This window comes from Protopterus annectens, chromosome 13.part0, assembly GCF_019279795.1.
Source record: "Protopterus annectens isolate FY-2018-M chromosome 13.part0, PAN1.0, whole genome shotgun sequence".
In the NCBI taxonomy this organism is placed as follows: domain Eukaryota; kingdom Metazoa; phylum Chordata; order Ceratodontiformes; family Protopteridae; genus Protopterus; species Protopterus annectens.
This window is the reverse complement of record NC_056747.1, coordinates 1,020,410,530-1,020,429,553: the sequence shown is the minus strand read 5'-3', so window position 1 is coordinate 1,020,429,553 and position 19,024 is coordinate 1,020,410,530. Positions and strand designations below refer to the sequence as shown.

General features: G+C 40.2%; 1 protein-coding gene across 1 annotated transcript in view; it reads left to right on the top strand.

Annotated features, from left to right (window-relative positions):
- The first annotated feature begins 1,192 nt into the window (after nucleotides 1–1,192).
- CASC3 (CASC3 exon junction complex subunit) overlaps nucleotides 1,193–19,024 on the top strand; it is a 1,214,789-nt gene continuing 1,196,957 nt past the window's right edge. The window contains exon 1 of the mRNA XM_044054937.1: nucleotides 1,193–1,413. Within this exon, the coding sequence (XP_043910872.1) occupies nucleotides 1,228–1,413 (186 nt within the window). The 5' untranslated portion in view covers nucleotides 1,193–1,227. The remainder of the gene's footprint in view (nucleotides 1,414–19,024) is intronic.

Genomic DNA, 19,024 nt, shown 5'->3' with positions numbered 1-19,024 from the left:
AGTCTAGCGAACCCTGGTGGGACAGCTGATGTGGCAAACCCCTTTCAGCTACTGGTATCTAGCCGAATGGTGACAGCGACTGTCAGTGTTTGGTTGTAGATCCTTTCAGCTATTGGTGTTGGTTGAGCATTTACAGGGAATGCGATGGTATGGTATGGCCTGTTTGATCTTCCTTGCTTTCAAGTTCTTACCTTTGTGCACATCCGAATATTCTTGGTTCACATTAAGTTGGTCTAACTGGCATTGATTCTGATCTGGCACCACAGCAGTCAACTATCCAGATTTTTGCCTCATATTTTAACTCTGTGCCTCATAAAAATGTGTGTTTTTCTGGCAAATCACTGAGAATTGAAGTCACTAAATAAGGATGTATATTCGAGTTTCAGACCTTATATCCTTCGGAAAACCAATACAAATTCTAACAACTTCCTAAATTTGTAAGAACAAAATATAAAATCTGTCCCTATTTTTGAGCCTTTGACCTCCATTATTTTAGGCTTTGTCGACATTTCTTGTACTAAGTGGTTGAACGGTACATCTGGCACTGATTTGATACCTAATTTGATCCGATTAGCATAATACATAACAAGTCTGCGGACATTACTTCCAAGCAGACGTGTGATGTGGTTTATTAAATGATGTGCATGCTTATTGTCATCCAAAGGGAAAACATTGATGATCATTACAGTTACTGGCTTTTTTTACTTCAGAAAATAATGTGTTAATTCGCGATCACTTTTTTTTTCTATCAACTTTCTAAGTTAATAGTACCAGTATTCAAACATTGTCAGTAATACGTAGCTTTTTTTCCTGATTATTTTTGTTTTGTCCCTAATTCTGGATGTAGAAAGTGGCGAAAACTATGTTTGTACGAATTCCAACAACAGCCGTTTGTAGTGATATTACCAAAATGAAGTTCCCGGCGGTAATGGTTACTTCTAGCAGTTTTAAGAGCTACAAAATAGAAACTCACTGTATAGCAGAAAATTGGTGAAACTTAAACTAAGCGACTCTGGCATTTTCCCAAGAATCTCGACTTTTCGTAACAAATTCTGGTCCTTTGGAAATCTAGGATGTACACTGCCAGTAGCATCAATTTACTCTAACCTACAGCATCTAACAAAAATAGTAAACGATGAATATACATACTAGTTAGAACATCTACGGCAGCCTATATTACCCAAAAGCCCCTGCAAATGCAAACGTATTGTAATCTCACTTCTGAAGATGGCTGATAGACGGCGGAAGCGAGCTTCTCAGGACAGCGAAGAAGACGTTAAGTCGGGCTCTAGCGTGGATAGTGCAGGCTCCGGTACTGAAGACTGTCCGGGTAGTGTACGGTCTAGCAGCAGTAGCAGGGCTTACCGGAGACCGGAACCAGAGCACATTAAATGTGATGAGGAGTCTGAGTGTGTAAGTAGTAATAGGCCCGCTCGAAAGTAGGTAGGGGCTTATACTTACAGAAAACACACGAGACTAACTGGGTATTTGCTGAATTGCATGTGATTGTATAAGTCCTAGCTTTGCAGCACTGTTGGTTGACAACTTCAGGATTTCTATTTTTGTATGCATCCAACTAGTTTAGTGTCTTACAGCGTGTGTTTTTGTCAGGCAGGTTACGGGGGCGGAACTGAGAGTACCTGTCGACAAATCGTAATGGGTGTTTGTGTGGGGGGTGTGTGTCTGTAGTACCAGCACCGGCGAGTTCAAATGTTTGATAGAAAATATGTGAAAATGTGAAGTCAGTGGGAATATTTGTTGTGCACTGACACTTGTGTCGACCAGTATATTAATTTGAAATAAGTAGTCATTTGTGGGCATATTTCCCCCGTATGAGTAGCACCGCTGAGTGTAGATAAGTAAAACAAGTAGAGTCACAGTCTAATTGGTTGTTTTCCAATTCAGACCCTTTTTTTACAACCCCCACCACACACACACACACACACACACACACACACACACACACGCCTTAAAACTCAACGTTTTGCCTTTTTTTGTTTTGGTGTGTTTATGTAATGGTTTTCTTGCATGCTGTTGAGGTTTGGAGTCACTAAGTCAAGACGGACATTGAGTTTCAAACTTCGTTTCCTTCAGATGATGCATGCCAATGAAAATGTTGTTATAACAACTGTCTTAAGTTGACACGAGCAATATTTATTTCATTTTTGTTTAACTGGGGTCGAACACTGATGCCATTGGACCGATCTCAGTTTCAGCTCAGATTGAGTGGAAAAATAAGGATATTTATACAATGAAAACATACTGAAAACAACATATTAGTTAATGTGTAATAGGAAAAAAATTATTTAAGAAGGTGGTCAACCATAGCTCTCAACCTTCCATCTCCAAAATGAAGAACATTTAGTCTTATGTGGTACAAATAGGCAAAATGTGCGATTTTTTACTTGACAAGTTAATATGATTGTTGTCTGTATCATGGATATCCGGTAAAAAAATTCTCATCACTGAATTTGTGACAGATGCTTTCAGTGTGGAACTTTGAGGAACACGAACTTTTTAAGACCTCAAATGAGGAATGTTCCCCTTAATGAGGTTATTGAGGTAGACTTGAGAGTTATGAAATCAACAGAAACCATTATTTACACTTTTTATAGCAAAGTACAGACTTGTTAGGAGGTTAGAAAAGAGATACTACAGTGAAAATTATAAGACAGTATGGAGATTAACTAGACTAGGTTATGTGATCTGACGCAGAGCATTTACAAGCAGCTTGTAAAAGGAGGAACAGATAGAGAATTGTTTAAAATTTGAGGGAAGATCCTTTCAGAACTTGGGGATGGGAAAGGAGTGATTAGAGCACTGAAGCCTTGTTTTAGGTGCTTGCAAGAGACACTCCGAATAGCTATTCTTTAAAATCTGTCCCTGATTGTTGGGACTTTTGTCCATCAATTATTTTTGGCTTGGTTTGGAATTATTATTAAAAGTTATGGTATGTATATAAACATGTATATTTGTATGTGTATAATAGTGTGCGTACAGACGTGTGTGTATGACTGTATATAGTGAATGTGTAATATATATATATATATATATATATATATATATATATATATATATAATATATGTGTGTGACACTGAGCTGATGTGTCCTCCCTGCAGTTATCTGCAGCCAAATTCGTAAAATCGCAGCTTACATATTTTTTCTCGTGTCTATATAGTATGAAATTATTTTGTTTTCCTTTAGCTATCTATTCCATTCTTTATTCTTCTTTTTATGTATTTTTTAAATGTGGATGTACTTGCTTTCCTGAGATACATTCAGTACTATAATACTTTTTTCTAGTTAATTTTATTTGCCTTTTGCATCTGCCAGCCATCACACCCCTTCCGTCTGATTGCCAATTTGTTTTCCTGTAATGCATCTATGTTTCGGGGATGAGCTTCTCTGTAGGAAGGCCATGAGGGGTAACATTTTCTTCTGGCTTACAGACTGGTGTTTGCAGCAATACAATACCCATAAAGCTACTACAGCACCTGTTTTTGGCATGCTCATAATATTGCACTTCTGCTTGATATGGCTGTCGTGCTGTGCACAACTTGGTGGGTACTGATGCATCAACCCAATTCCTGTACGATGTGTGCTATGTCTCTAGGAGCTAGACATGCAGGGTACTAGGCTGCCTTCAGGTGACATTAGCTGCTCACTCCCATCCTCTTGTGCATGATTGCCTTGGTTGATTGTTTTGGGGTTGCAACATTTGTGTTACGGAGTAAGCTTACTACTGTAGTATTTCTGAGGTTCACTAATTTTGGCAACTTGTCCCTTTAAGCTGTCTGTAGTAAAATGGGAGAGACTTTCTAGTAGTTAGAATTATAAGCAACTTTGTTCTTTGGAGGCAACTTGCTTGGTTAAAGGCATGCTTTGCTTTAGGGTAGACTTTCCTTGAGAAGTAACAGGTTAGCCTGCCTTGTGGTCTGATTTCTAGGTTTTGGATCAGAATTTTACTCTATTACCAGCCTGCAGCTGTATGCGTGAGGAAACTTGCATTTTTTATTTTATTTATTTATTTGTATGCTGCATATTATCTGATACCTCACAAAGGAGAGCGTTGCTTTCTGCACTTGAGCTGCCTTATGTAGCTTTGTAGTTCTAATCAGGATTCAGTGTGAAGTATTAAATTCAGTAGCTTTAAATATAATTAAATATGTTAAGCAGTTAGAGCTGCTGGTCATTTCAAGGGTGGATGTTTCACAGCTCTATGAGATGGCAATGTTTTCATTTCTTTCTCCATGAAGTACTGTGTGGGTGCTTAATGTTATACAATGGCAAATTGAAATACGTTACAAATTGGAACTATGCAAGTTTTGGTCGGTAGGGGTTTTCTTCCTGATGTGTATGCAGTCATTCTACATCAGTATAGTCAATAAAATGAGACTATACAGAATTCCAGTAAGACATTATTTGAAATGGGTTACAGTGTACATTACCAAGTATGCATATAAGTATTTTCACTATATCTGCAATCTTTACTGTGTACTGGATTGGAGTAATTTATAATCCAAAACTTGTTTGTAGTTATCTTGTAGATTACAAGGCTAGTACCATAAGATGGATACATGGGAAGCGATGAACTTGTACAAGGAAGTACAGTCCAGTGTTAGTTATGGTTGCTAGCTACGTAATCTGTTCTGTATGGAACTCTTTAAGAAAGTCCAGAAGTTTGACACTCTCCTCAAAAAATAGCATGTTTTGTATTTTATTTGTTTTAGTATAAATGATGACCTGATATAGTTTGACAGAAACTTAACACTGTACCATGGGATTAGTAGTTTCTAATTTTGTGTAAATGCTTGCATGATTTAATTTAGCAGCAACTTAAAACTTGATTATAATGCACCTGAGGGAGAGAAAGGAAGTAGAGTTGACTAATTTCAGAGAAATTTTAGTGAGATGAAAAAGGCCTTCAATTTCCATACTTGCATGCCTTAGGTGTATGTCATGAAACTCAGCTAGGTACCTTTGTCACATTTAAATTAATCACTTAAGAGTGTTCTCTTACATGGCACAAAAACACCTTTGGTATAACTTAAATTGTTATCAACTGAAAGTACCCCCCACCCACACAGATGCACACCTCCCATTCTTGAAACCTTATTGCAGCTTTTAAAAAAATGGTTCCTGAACACTTTTCGGCATGTTATTTTTGAAGTAAGACAGTATGAGTACGTGGTTAATGATAAAGCTGCAAAAATGTTTCCAGGCAGCAGTCCCCTGGCTTTTCATATGTTGTTACTAGGCTAATGACCACAAAGGCCCTTTCAAGCTTAGCGCACTCTGGTAACTAAGGGATTTTTTAGGGGGCGTGTTAGGATAATACTTATTGATGGCCTCTCTCCATGAGGGGCCTAGTTTGGGTGTACATTTATGGTGTCAAATTAAACTTTGACAACTGGATGGGAATAGTGTAAGAGATTAACTCTGTTTTTTACATGGCTGGGGAAACTATCCATGTAAAACAGAGAGCAGACCCTATCCCGTAACATGGGGATTCTTTGGGATACACGTGTGTTCTGCAAGTTTCGTTTGTCACAAACGAAACTCAGATTTCTGGATCTAGTGTTTCTGGTGGTGTTTTGTGCATGGGCAACAAATCCAGGGTTGGGTATGAGGAAGCTCTGTAAGCCAGGCAAATATCCCCTGTCAGCAGTCTGTAGGAGACTGACCCTTTAGGCGATTAGTGTAGGACAGGGTATTCATGCCCTGAATCTTCCTGGTGAGAAACCTTTGTGGGTGCTCCAAATGTTGCAAGTGTCTAGGTAGATACATGCCAAAGGGGGCATTGTATTCAATGATAGGTCTAATGAGGGGTGAGTACAGTGGGACTATAACTTGCTTGGACCTGGATGCCATACTCTACCTATAAGATGGTTGTCTTGGCTACATATTGATCAAAGGCCAGATTGCTGTCTATATATGTTCTTAGATCCCTTACTACTGGGTTGTCTCTCTTAGAGCTGCTTTTATTGATAGAGTAATTACATTGGGCTGACAGTTTTCCAAGGGGCATTCTAATACATTTTTGGCATTGAGATTTAGGCCATGATTTTGGTACCACACATTTATCTGTGTTAAATGTTCTTGCAAGATGTTGGTGTCTTGAGGGGGAATCTGTAGTTCCAATTTACAGTCCTCTGCAAACATGGTGAGCTCTAGGCCTTGAATGTTAACTATGGCTTCCGAGAAGTAGATGCCAAACTTGAGCAGGCCCAGCACAAAGACCCTGGGTACTCCACTAGTGACCAGTCTGTTGAAGTGCTCTCATCGATACAGGCTTCTTGGGTCCTGTCTGTGAGTCAGCCTGCAATCCAATGAATTATGTAGGGATTTATGTCTGACTCTGAGAACTTGTCAACAGTGCCTGAGTGGGGTAATGTATTGAATGCCTTGGTCTAGGCAAGATACACAGTATGCAGTGTTTTACCCTTGTCTATTGCCTTGGTATTTCTCTCAAAGAAGTCTTATCAGGTTAAATAGGTATGACCTTTCTTTAACAAAGCTAAATTAGGATGGGTCCAGAGTCTGTAAGTTGCCATTTTCCTTGTTTATCATTTCCATGGTGATTTGTTTCATTAGGCTCATTAGACTGTAGTTCTCTGGATCAGTTGATGGTCTGTCTTAGTGGAGGGAAGTAACTGTTAGGGTCCTCCATTCACTTGGAGCGTAGCGTGTTTAAAGGCTGTAGTTGCAATGTGCCTCAAGTTGTCCTGATAGGTCATGTTTTAGACTGTTCAGGAGGCAACCGGGAATGTTGGGACCCACAGAGTCAGTGTTCTTTGCTTTAACGAGTGCTGCCAGCACATGGTCCCTTCTAATAATTTGGGGAAATATGTTGGAGGGGATTTCACCCAGAGGAGTTACACTGGAATGAAGTTTTAGTTGAATTTATAAAGCAGTAGGTTTGCTACATCACCCTGATCGGGAAGGTGGCACTGTTCACCACTGTTTCAGCACACTGCTATCTGATACCTTTTTAAGGTTCTGGTTATAGCTGAAAAAAGCCTTGTGATTGTCATTAGCCTGTGAGACTATCCTGAACTTGTAGTTGGCCTTGTTGGACTTGAGATTTCTTTTTTTAGTTGTATAAGAGAGCATTTGTGGGAAGCCGCGGTGGTGCAGCGATAGCGTTGTTACCTCACAGCAAGAGGTTCTCCCGTTCGATTTTTGGCTGGAGTACCTTCTGTATGGAGTCTGCATGTCCTCCCTGCGTTCGAGTGGCGTTCAAAAGACGTGCGTAAATGGACATGCCTTCGTTGAAGTTTGGGCGTCGAGCTGGCACCTCGGCACCATAGAAGTCTACTGCCAATCATTAGTGGACCGGAGTTCCGCTGTGGCGACCCCTAACCAGGAAAAGTCGAAAGAACAACATAGGAGAGCACTTGTCTTTAAGGGAATTGCTCATAGAGAGCACTTGTTTTTTAAGGGATTTTGTACACGAGTGTGTTTTGTTTGTTATAGGCCACAGTGGTGCAGCGGTTAGCATTGTTGCCTCACAGCACCACTGTTAGCATTGTCGCCTCACAGCAAGAGGTTCTCCCATTCGATTCTCTGCTGGAGAGCCTTCTGTATGGAGTCCACATGTCCTCCCTGTGGTCGAGTTATGTTTTTAAAGACATGCAGGTAGGGGTGTGTGTGTGAATGGATTTCCCTTCTTTGAAGGTTGGGCGTCGGGCTGGCAACTTGGCACCGTAAAAATCGACTACCAATCATTAGTGGGCCGGAGTTACCAGTTAATGCTGAAATACCAGTTAATGCTGAACCTCCCAAACCTCAAGATGTCTTTAAAAAGACATGGAGTCATCTAGGTCTACTTTACTTTAAAAGTAAACGAGGAGTTCTGGTTATCCAACTCGTTTAACACACTTCCAAAATTAGCATTAAACACCCATTACTTCTGGGCATAGAATAGCACAGTCTCTACTAAAGGAGACTGATGCAAAGATGCTAAGAACTCACCCCCAATGTGTGTGTCTTCCAAGACTAGGGATATGTACATCACCCACAGCAATAGCAACAGTCAGCGGTGCAGTCCCACACCGCTATGGAAGTTATGAACTGCTCAATCTAGATTTTTACTCTTGGAAACAATCGTGTTTAATTACCAAACAAAATATTTGTTGACTCCACACACAAGTTGAGTAGGACGAAAATAATAATAAAAAAAAAAAAAAAAACAGATCTAGTCAAGTTCACATTTAATGTCCTCTTGGTTTTAGCAAGCGAACAGGCAGGCAAAATCTCAGACTGACCACACATGAATACCAGGAGAAGTTTGCTCCAGCTGAAATCATTGTAATGTAGTCCACGGCACATTTAATCAAATTCTTGGCATATTAAAGATGACTGCAGCTCAAACTGCTGCTAAAATAGTGTCTCAAATAAGGAAAAGATCTCTACACAAGTGAATTCTGTCATTATCAAATGCACAACACACCCACATGCTTAAATGGGGCATGCCTTTGCTGTGGCGACCCTTAACTTGGAAAAGCCGAAAGATATTATTTATTTTTTGTTATATGTTGTGTTTTAGTGTTTTGTTTTAGTTCTGGTATGTACAGCAGCCTGTATGCAGCTATTCTGTATAGGTAGATGTGATCTCTGTGTTAGTGAGCCTTGTATTTTGAAAATGTCACTTAATAGGATGTAGTTTGCTTTAAAATAGTTCTTGACTGTTACTGGTTTAGCTAGGTTTTACGGGTTGATTTTTTACTTCAAAGTAAACGGTTCTTGGAATTCATAAATTCCAACGCCCTGGATCAACTAATCCATAGTCCCACCAGGGGCTCCAATATCCTAGACCTGGTCATTACCAACATGGGAAATCAATGCTCCATACCTATGATCACCCCCTCGTTAGTCAGGTCTGACCATAAGCTAATCACCCTTAACATCCACATCCCACCCCCACCCCCCAGTAAAGAAACCACCATAAAAAACTTCTCCAAGGCACTGTACGAGCACATCCACTCATGCATGAATCGTGCCATCCCAAATAGAACCAAAATGCTCTCATCCAAAAAAAGGAAGCCAATCTGGTGGTCCCCTGCCATAAACAAACTTTACAACAAAAGGAAGAAACTTTTCCAGAAAAGAGGAAAATCCCAGGATGCAAAAAACTCCCTTACTAGCCTCAGTAAGAAACTGAGATGCCTCATAAAATCCTCCAAAGCTAGTTACGAAAATAAAATTGCCAAAGATTCCAAAGACAACCACAAAGCATTCTATAACTATGTCAAGAATCTAAATGGCAATGCTCAGATCTGCTCTGAGCTAAAACAGAATGGCATTAAATATACTTATCCGAAGGATATTGCCAATATCCTGGCAGATCGATTCAGTGCCAACTTCACCCCTCTCACCCCTAAATGGCCCATCTCAATACCGGAAGATTGCCAAATTCCAGTAATAACGGCCACACAGGTACAAAACGCACTCTCTAAAGCCAAGAATACAGCATCCATGGGACCAGATGACATCCCGGGCTGTGTACTACATGAACTACAATATGAACTGGCACCTCACCTAAGTGTCATGTTTTATCATAGCCTCACCTCAGGTTTCGTGCCCACTGAGTGGCACAGAGCTACAGTTATCCCAATCCACAAGGGGGGATCCACCTTGGATCCCGGAAACTACCGTCCCATCAGTCTGACAAGCCTTATCTGCAAGGCCATGGAGCGTATTATCATGGAACTTATAAACAAAGACATTGGCAACCTTCAAACACTGGACCCCACCCAGTTTGGGTTTGTGAAGGGCCGATCTTGTCTCCTGAACCTGATTGACTTCTTTGAATCAGTCTCCAGAGCCATGGACAAGGGTAAGGTGGTCCACACAGCCTATTTAGACCTTGCCAAGGCCTTTGACACCATCCCCCACTCTGGAATCATAGATAAACTTACCAAGTTGGGCATTAATCCCTATGTCGCCCAATCGGTTGCTAAATGGCTTACTGATAGAACCCACACTGTAAAAGTAGCCGACTCCAAATCCAGCTCCAGACAAGTGACAAGTGGAGTACCTCAGGGTTCAGTCCTGGGGCCGCTCTTGTTTGGCATCTACTTCTCTGAAGTACAGGTCAACACTAAGAAAGACTGGCTAACAAAGTTTGCAGATGACTGCAAACTGGGAGCCATTATTGAATCCCCAAATGATGTGGATACTCTACAAAAGGGCCTTACAGAAACAGATGCTTGGTGCCAGAGCCATGGGCTCAAGCTCAATGCCAAGACATGTATTGTTATCCCCTTTGGGAAAAAACATGTATCCATGAATTACCATATAGGTGGCAGTACACTAAACACAGAAAGTGTGATAAGAGACTTAGGGACACAGGTGGACAGTGGTCTCACCTTCGATAACCACATCGCCACAACCGTCAGGAAATCCTTCTATGTGGCACACCTCATCACGAAGGGCTTTTCATCCAGAAAAAAGGAGGTCTTTGTCCCACTGTACTCATCCCTCATTAGACCCATTATAGAATACAACGCCCCATTTGGTATGTACCTCTCAAGACATCTGCAACAACTGGAAAGGCCTCAGAAATACCTCACTAAAAGAATCACAGGCCTAAAGCAGATGCCCTACGCTGACCGCCTTAAAAAAAATCCAGCTATACTCTGTCGCATATCGTCTACTCGGACGCGATCTCTGCTTAACATACAAGGCCATGTCAAACCCAGAGCTGTTGGACATGCTACATTTAAAGAAATGCTCCAGGGATCTAAACCTTGTCATCACAATAAACAAAACATGCTGGAGGGATAGGTTCCTGACCCAGAGACTCCCCAGACTCTGGAATAGATTGCCCATACATGTCAAGCAGAGTGCCTCTTTGGACCTCTTCAAGAGGAACCTTGACGATTGGATGGGAGAAAGGAAATTCACCCCAGGGATCACGTCAGTCGCCCTGCTAGACAGGGGTCCAGGAAAGTAAATAATGTGGGAAGAAATAGCCAGGGAATTGTTATGGCTAGGCTTTTATAGGCCCTAGGGCTGATAGCTTAGTACCAACCTATGAACCTATGAAGAAGACAGCTTTGTGATCCAACCTCACTAGTGAAGACATGAAGAGGGGATGGGTGCAGTGCTTCCTCATTTTGGTGTGTATCACATCCTGTATGTTTGATTCCCTGGTTTGAGTGTGTACTGCCTGTGCAAGAGTTTGTGTTAATAAAGTCCAGGATGCATTGTGCCTTTTGAGTTTGAAGCAGTGTAAGTTTCACAGTCTATAGTCACCATGAAGAGGGTTTTGGTTGAATGGTGAGGAGCTCTAGTAGATTTTAGGTAAGAATCATAAGGCTCTATGAGGCATGTAGCTATCCATGATGTGGTGATGGACCTTACAGATAGACTAAAAGCCCTATCCCTCTACTCAGTTTCATACAGACTTTTTAGACGTGATCTCTCTGGCATATGAGGCAATCTCGGACCCCACCTTGATGGGACTGCTGCATATCTGCAAGTCAAGCTGCACTCGAGTAACCCGCACGTGCAGGCAAACCTGGTCTGTGACATCAATAGGACTTGTTGGCGGGACAGAAAGACTCTTCCCCATCTGTGGAATAGACTCCCTCTCCACATCAAGCAGAGTACCTCTTTACCCCTTTTTAAGCGCAACCTGGATAACTAGATGGGAAAGAGAAAATACATCCGGGGATTTCACCAGTGTCCCTGCTAGACGGAGACATTGGGTGCTGACTTGCCTAAACATGGGCTAGGCTTATAAGGGCCTCGGGACCAATAGCCTAGTAGCTTTCTATAGTGACTTGCATGTGGATGGGTTCCTTTGTATCATCCTATTTAACCAACCTGGAGGTGTTTGTTGAGAACGTAGATTGAGACACCTGCACCTTTGGCTGCAGTCTGTGCTGTTCTTCATCTAAGTTTGTGGTAGGCACTGTAGCCTTGCACTGGTGGAGTCCTTACTACTACTTTAAACCAAGTCTCGGTCACAGCATATGTGCCTACATTCTGTAGGTGAGGTAGCTTGAAGGGTTTGGAATTTTTATTTATTTATTTTTTTGATAAAGGGACAGTCCCATGGATTTTTTGTTTTGATTCTGGTCTTTGTTTACATTTTCAGTCTAATTTTTCTGAACCTGCCCCAGCTTTAGCCATGGGGGTTGGGGGAGGGGTGCTTACAGGAAATTTCAAAGGTCTTATCCAGATTCCATCTCAAATTACAGTTGTACTCGCAATAGCTCTCGCCGAGTCATTCATTAGTTTCACCTGTGCTTTTTATTCTTTGAGAAAAGTAGCCTTTCGAGAATTTTATGACTTGACTTGCTACTATCTTGCAAAAAAGTATATGAGCAATGCAAATCTACATATCGGCAAACAGTTTTCTGTTCATTTTATTTCAGTGTATTTTGTACTAATTTGTGAATGCTAGCCAATCACAATGATTTTATGACATTGGTGGTGCTGCGGTAGCATTGTCGCCTCACAGTTGTTGCCAGTTCGATTCTCAGAGCGTCTTCTGTGTGGCGACATGCGTGAATGGGCATTCCTTCGTTGAAGGTTGTGCGTTAGGCCCGGCAAGCCAGCACGTAAAACTCTACTGCCAATCATTAGCAGACCGGAGTTCCGCTGTGGCGACCCCTAACCGGGAAAAGCCGAAGGACACAAACTGCAACTAGCTCTGTAGAAATCATCTAAATGATGCAAGTTTCAAGAATTTATGACCTGACTGCTTCTAGTTCTGTAGAAACACAAGTGATGCAAAGTTCATACATTAGTAGACACACTCGTATGTTCCTTTTAATTTCATATTTTATTTTCTGCTGACTTGTTTCTACTAGTCAAGTGCATTTCCTTGTATACGTGCTGTAGCATTGTACGATATGCTGTTCAACACATTGCTTTCTCTTTCTTACAACTGTATGCATTTGTGTCTGGTTCCACTGTTGATCTGTAAACAAATAACTGAAATAATACTGGGTAGGCCGTTGTCATAATGTTAACAGTTTGTTATGCATGATGAGAATCTCAGTCCCAGTCTGATGAACATTAGTCCTATATGGTGCTATTCAAACTAAACATTCCAACTTACTCATGATGACAGAACTGCTATTCTATCCTGTTTACTACTGCATTCTCATGCCTTGTCCACCATGGCAAATCAACAGAATATAAATGATATTTTCTTGTATATATGCTATTACATTATTTCATATACTATAGTTCACAACATTACACCATGTCACTGTAGGGTTGCCACCTCTCTATCATACCTCTCAACTCTCCAGAGTTTCACAGAATGTCCAGATGTTTGGCTCATATTTTTCATCTGTTCCTCCTAAAATTTGTGGTTTTCTGGCAAATTGCTGGGATGATTTGAGAATTTATGTCACTGAATAATGACATACATTTAAGTTTGACTTCAGATCCTTTAGAAAATGTATGTTAAAACAAACCCTGGTACTTCAAAAATTTCTAAGTTTATAAGAGCAATATTTAAAAAAAGAAATGTCCCTATTTTTGGATCTTTGCCCCCCCCCCCCCCCCACACACACACACACATTTTATCAGGCTTTGTCCACATTTCTTGCACTAAGAGATTGAGAGGTATGCTCTATGCACCTAAAGTATCTCTCTCTCTCTCTCTCTCTCTCTCTCATATACATATATAGAGAGAGAGTTTGCAGGACGGGCAGACAACTGCAGCTAGTGCAAAGGACTGGAGTCCAAGTTTATTGCCAAAATAAAAGCTAATTTTTTATAGAATTTGTTTTGTTTGTGCTATTTTGTAAAATATTTGTGTTTTAAATAGTTTTACACCTCTGTTGATGGAAAGATTTTTGTTTTAAACAACCTCTGAACATTTTCCATTTTTTATGTTTTTTCACAGGACCCAAATGCTCAGATGGGGACTGTCCTGCATAAAGTGGGACGTGATAGCAGACATTGAAAACTGTAGTATAACATACTTATAGTCTGTGCTGCATTATTGCGATTCCCTAATAAAATACCACGTGTCATTATGTCAGGATCAAAATTATTTTTATCATTGCGATACTTGTTATAAGACCATGTGTTATGTCCTTGCTCTGTTTTAGGGGGATGTTAATCCCAAGATTACCACCATCTGTGGTTTTGAAACTGCAGATATTCTCTAATATGAATGCCTTTTCTGATCATACTGTATTGTGCTCTTCTTCCTTTTCATTGTCTCTGTCTGCTACAGAAGAGTTTTTGTGAGCTTCATCAGTTGGTATGGTACTATACGTCTAACGCTGATTTATTTATTTTAAATGAGGTCTAATACCCCACCACTGGCCCAGTGATCAAGGAGCTTCAATCCTCACCACTAGCACCAGTGGGGGACGTACACTGGGAGGATGACAAGTACACAGTATTTCCAGATACAGCTCTCTGCATCAAGTGCAGTTTCACTTAAGAGCATACAGAGACCACAGTCAGTGCGGGGCTGGTTTCTGCCTCTTTCTCCAGATGCCCAATAAGACTCCCCACGGGCACAGCAATATAATTGAGATCTCAGCTGAGTGGCCAAGCCAAGACCTCCAGCACCCTCTCTGTCCAACCAGTGCTTCATTCCCTGACCAAGTAGCTGACACACGCACACTCTTGGAGATTTGTTGTACACACACACACACTTGGGAAAGGCTGACACAGGTTTACTAGCTATGCCCCCCTTCTGCCCGTATTATAAGATAGTTATTACTGCCACCAGCCAACTCTTTATCAGGTACTTTAAGGCCCTTAATAAAGGGTGTCCAGTTTTTAACTGTGTAATGTTACCATCAGTACAAATGGTTGTTTGACCAAGAACAAGGCTGTTGGGTGTGGCCCATACAGTGTCACCAGATAAATATGTAAGTATTCCCAAAACTTAAGTATGTCTCTCAAAGATCAGCCACAATTAAATGTTTAAATATATTTAATAATAAAAGAACAACACAATACTAAATATATATGTACAGTGATATCAAGAGTTCAGAATCACAGGAAATATTTAAAACAGCAGTGCAGGGCAGTCTCAAATAAATAAATAAAAATATCTAAGCTAAGCTTTGCTATATTCCTGACCGAATCCAAGAGAATTGTACTGTTGCCTAGTACCTTACGTAATTAGAGCAGCAAGACAGATGTGGTGAGTGGATCTTGATGTTGTCAGGTCAAGGACAAAAATGCATGATACAGTTTCACTAAGAGACTTCCCAAGCTAATATCTCGAATATTACTGCTGGGTTAGCTTGCAGAATGACATCATTTCTTGTCATCTGATTCTATCCCAGGTGAAAAACCCCCACTGATGCCGCTGGTAGCATGTAGCATTTAGCATCTACCTGTAAAAATACATAGCCAAGGGCTTTTCTTAGATCTAAGGCAGATTCTGGAAGGTATAAAATAATAAAACACTTCAAGACAATACAGAGAACTTCTATTTTTAGACCTTATCTGTTACAGCACGGAAACTGAAAGATAACATCCTTTTTATTACGTGGCCATAAGGTAATTTCTTTTCAGCTATTTTTCTGAAGTTAACCTCTTGTGTTCCAGTTTCCATTGTTAAAATATATACATCTAAACAGTTACAATAGTGCAGGTACACTTCTGTTCTAATCCAGTAGGGCACGCTGTGGTTACATCTTTAAACAGCACTTTGTAAAATACCTCTTCAGCACGTCTATACAAACCATCTTGTATGACATACAGTTCTAATACATTTGTAACACAAGCATATGAATCCTGTTGATACTCACAAATGACATATAATTATTTACAAAATTCCAGATAACTGGGCTGGAAGTATCTCCTTTCGTGACATAAGGGTATGTCCAATAGCCATCTAGTCCACTATACATCCATTTACAAGCCACTTGTCCTTGTTTTGGCGTGATGAAATGATGAAATCCCACCCTTTCACATAGCAGGCAACAGTCTTCACTCACCCTGTGTAGTCCCTCTGGATTTTTAGGGTGTCTGCCACAGGAATACCTTTAAGTGATCTGCGAGTGTTACTTGGTGAAATGAATTACATATTAGGGTGGCATCTTGACACTCTTGTCAATCCAACTTAGTCATTCATGTCAATGTGAAACAGCAGTAACTGTGTTTTGAGATCTCCTAGATCGCAAAAGTCTGCACTGTCTACTGTTGAGTTCCTAGGCATGCTACAGTGAAGCATTGTCATGCTATCCACTTGTATCCTTGAACTCATTCATAGAGCCTTCCTTCTCTGCTTGGGAAAAATCCCCCCCTCCCTCTGTATGCTGTCCAGGCACATCCATCATGTAAAGGTTGTGGGCTCTATACCCAATGTATTTGGATTAATGTCCCATTACTAATACTGCAGTACAATGCAAGAAGGTTTATACACTCCTGAAAATGCCACCCTTCAGGTGACATGTTAAATTGAGGTTCCCATCGGCCAAAGCTGTTGTTCGTTCAGGTGGATGCCAAGGCTCTCTCAGCACTTCACAAAAAGAGTAATGGAGTTCCTCAGATGCCCTGGCCAATTTTCCCCTACTCACCACCATATTTATAAACCCATAGTTGTGGTAGAGAACGTCATAAATAGAAAATTGACTTTTGTTAGCTTTACATAAGAGAAGTCTTTGCATCCACCCATGTTGTAATTGTCTGGTTTCACCATTTACCTGCAGTAACTACATTGACCGTATACAGTCTGCTATTTTATTATAGACAAATCCCTTCTCCATTACCGCTTCCCCATGATTAAAACATTTGATTAAATAGTAAGAAAAAAAGTGCTGAAACCAAATGGGGCTTAAAATAATTGCTAGTATACAATACCACTATCCGTGTAAAATAGGGGCACATCGAGAAACCCAGCATGACTATTACAAAATGAGTGTTTAGGTAAAAAGACAAGTTAAAGACTTCAACTGTATTTTCAAATGTAAAGTTAAAGAATTTTACTAGAAATTGCAATCGGGTTTAATTTTCACTTGAAAATGTCTGAGTACAGGAAGTCATTGCATAAAACCACGTTACAAAAATGATCTAATTACTGTTTTTACCACTTAGCTGTAATTAATGCACTGCTTTTTACAGTGTGCAGTCCCTCTTAATATCCTTGGAAAATTTGTTTGAAAATGAAACACAATACTTTCTGCAAAATAAGAATTCTGTGAAGTATTACACAGTTGGATGGTGAAAGACCTATTTAGATCATGTATACCCCCTATGTCTGCTTTATGTGATGCTTTAACAGTGAGAGGATGGTGGCTGTTCAAAACAGGAAGGAAAAGAAAATAAGTAGAATAATGAGATATCAAGAAGAATTGGCAGGAGAAAATGTGAAATGTTTAATCCCTATGTATAAACCATTGGCAAGCACGACCTTCAAATGTGTGCACTTCTGCAGACAGCAGCTTAATGAAATAACACAAGTAATAGGTACAGGAAAAATACTGCATATAGTTTCGATCAGAAACCAAAATGAAGGCAGAGTAAAAGCAGTTAACATGTATAGTATTAAAGAAAGAGGTTGAGATCAGCAGGTTATATTTTTTAATACTGCAGGGAAATCTAAATAATGGGAATATAGATAAAAAGATAGAAGTAAATAACAGGACTGTCTGAAGATACAAAGCTCTTATCTTGTAAAGTGGGGTTGCATGAAAACATAAATTTACTGAGAGAGTGGTTGCATGTATCTTGAGCTACTCACAGATCTCATTTGTCTGAAAAGAGACTAGGGACAGAACAGTGGGTTTTTAGAGTAGTCTAGTATCCCGTGATATGCACAGTAGCAAAGCCCACCTACACAGCAGTTGAAACCGTGCCTACATGGCAGTGTTAAGCATACCTCTTAACACAAGGAATGTGGAGAAAGCTAAAAGTAATTGGGGTACAATTTTACATATTGTTCTTATAAACTTAATTATTTGTAATAAAAGGTTTTGTGTTACTATGCATTTCCTGAAGTATACATGGTGCTGCGGTACGTTGTCGCCTCACAGTAAGACGTTGTTCTGTTCGATTCTCAGCTGGAGCGTCTTCTGTGTGGAGACTTGCATGAATGGGCGTACCTTCATTGAAGGTTGTGCGTCAGGGCAACTCTGCGTGTAAAAATCCACTACCAATCATTAGCGGACCGGAGTTCCGCTGTGGCGACCCCTAACCGGGAAAAGGCGAAAGACGCAACAACAACAAAGTCAGAAACTCAAAATGTCTGTGATTTAGTGACTTCAGTCCTCAATGATTTGCTAGAAAAACTATAAATTTTAAGAGGAACAGGCTAAAAATATGAGACAAAACTTTGGACATTCTGCGATAATCTGGACAATTGAGAGGTATGGTACAATGTACATAACTAATCTTACGGAACTACAAAAAATGAATCTCATATGTATACACTTGTGCTAATTGTCTGTATATTACATAACTACGGACAACTAAATCCTAATCAGCCCTACAGAAATATGGAAAATGAATAAATTTATGTTCAAATTAATTAATAAATTGCTTCAAATGACCACAGTGCCTTTGTTGCAAGTGTTTGTTTTTAAGAGGTCATGCCTGTACTGTCGGTCAAAAGAGGGACACCTGTCAGTCATGAAAGGAATGCCCGAACCTGCATGAACCTTGCTAGAGGATTCTTGATTACACTATAATCAGTATTGGCAGAATTTAATAACCTATGGGACCCGAATAAGTATTTTTGGATAATTGTAATCCTTGGTATTTTAAAGGATGTATGTGCTTCTGTTTACTAAAGGTTGTATCTTTCAGTGAACCATTCAGCTGAACAGATTATCAGCAACACTTCTTAATGTGATATAGGACTTGAGCAGCCTTGAAGTTTTTAATTCTGGATAAAGGTTCACTGAGTGCAAAGTCCATTACATCAGGCAGTGTGTGGGGGGGGGGCTTGTTTCCTCATATAAAAATAAAACATAAAAAAAAAATCAATAAATAAAAACTGTCTCAAAGAAGCACCATGTCAAATGAACACTAGCAAACTCACCCCAACAATGCTCATCTCATATACACCTTGCAAGACTGACT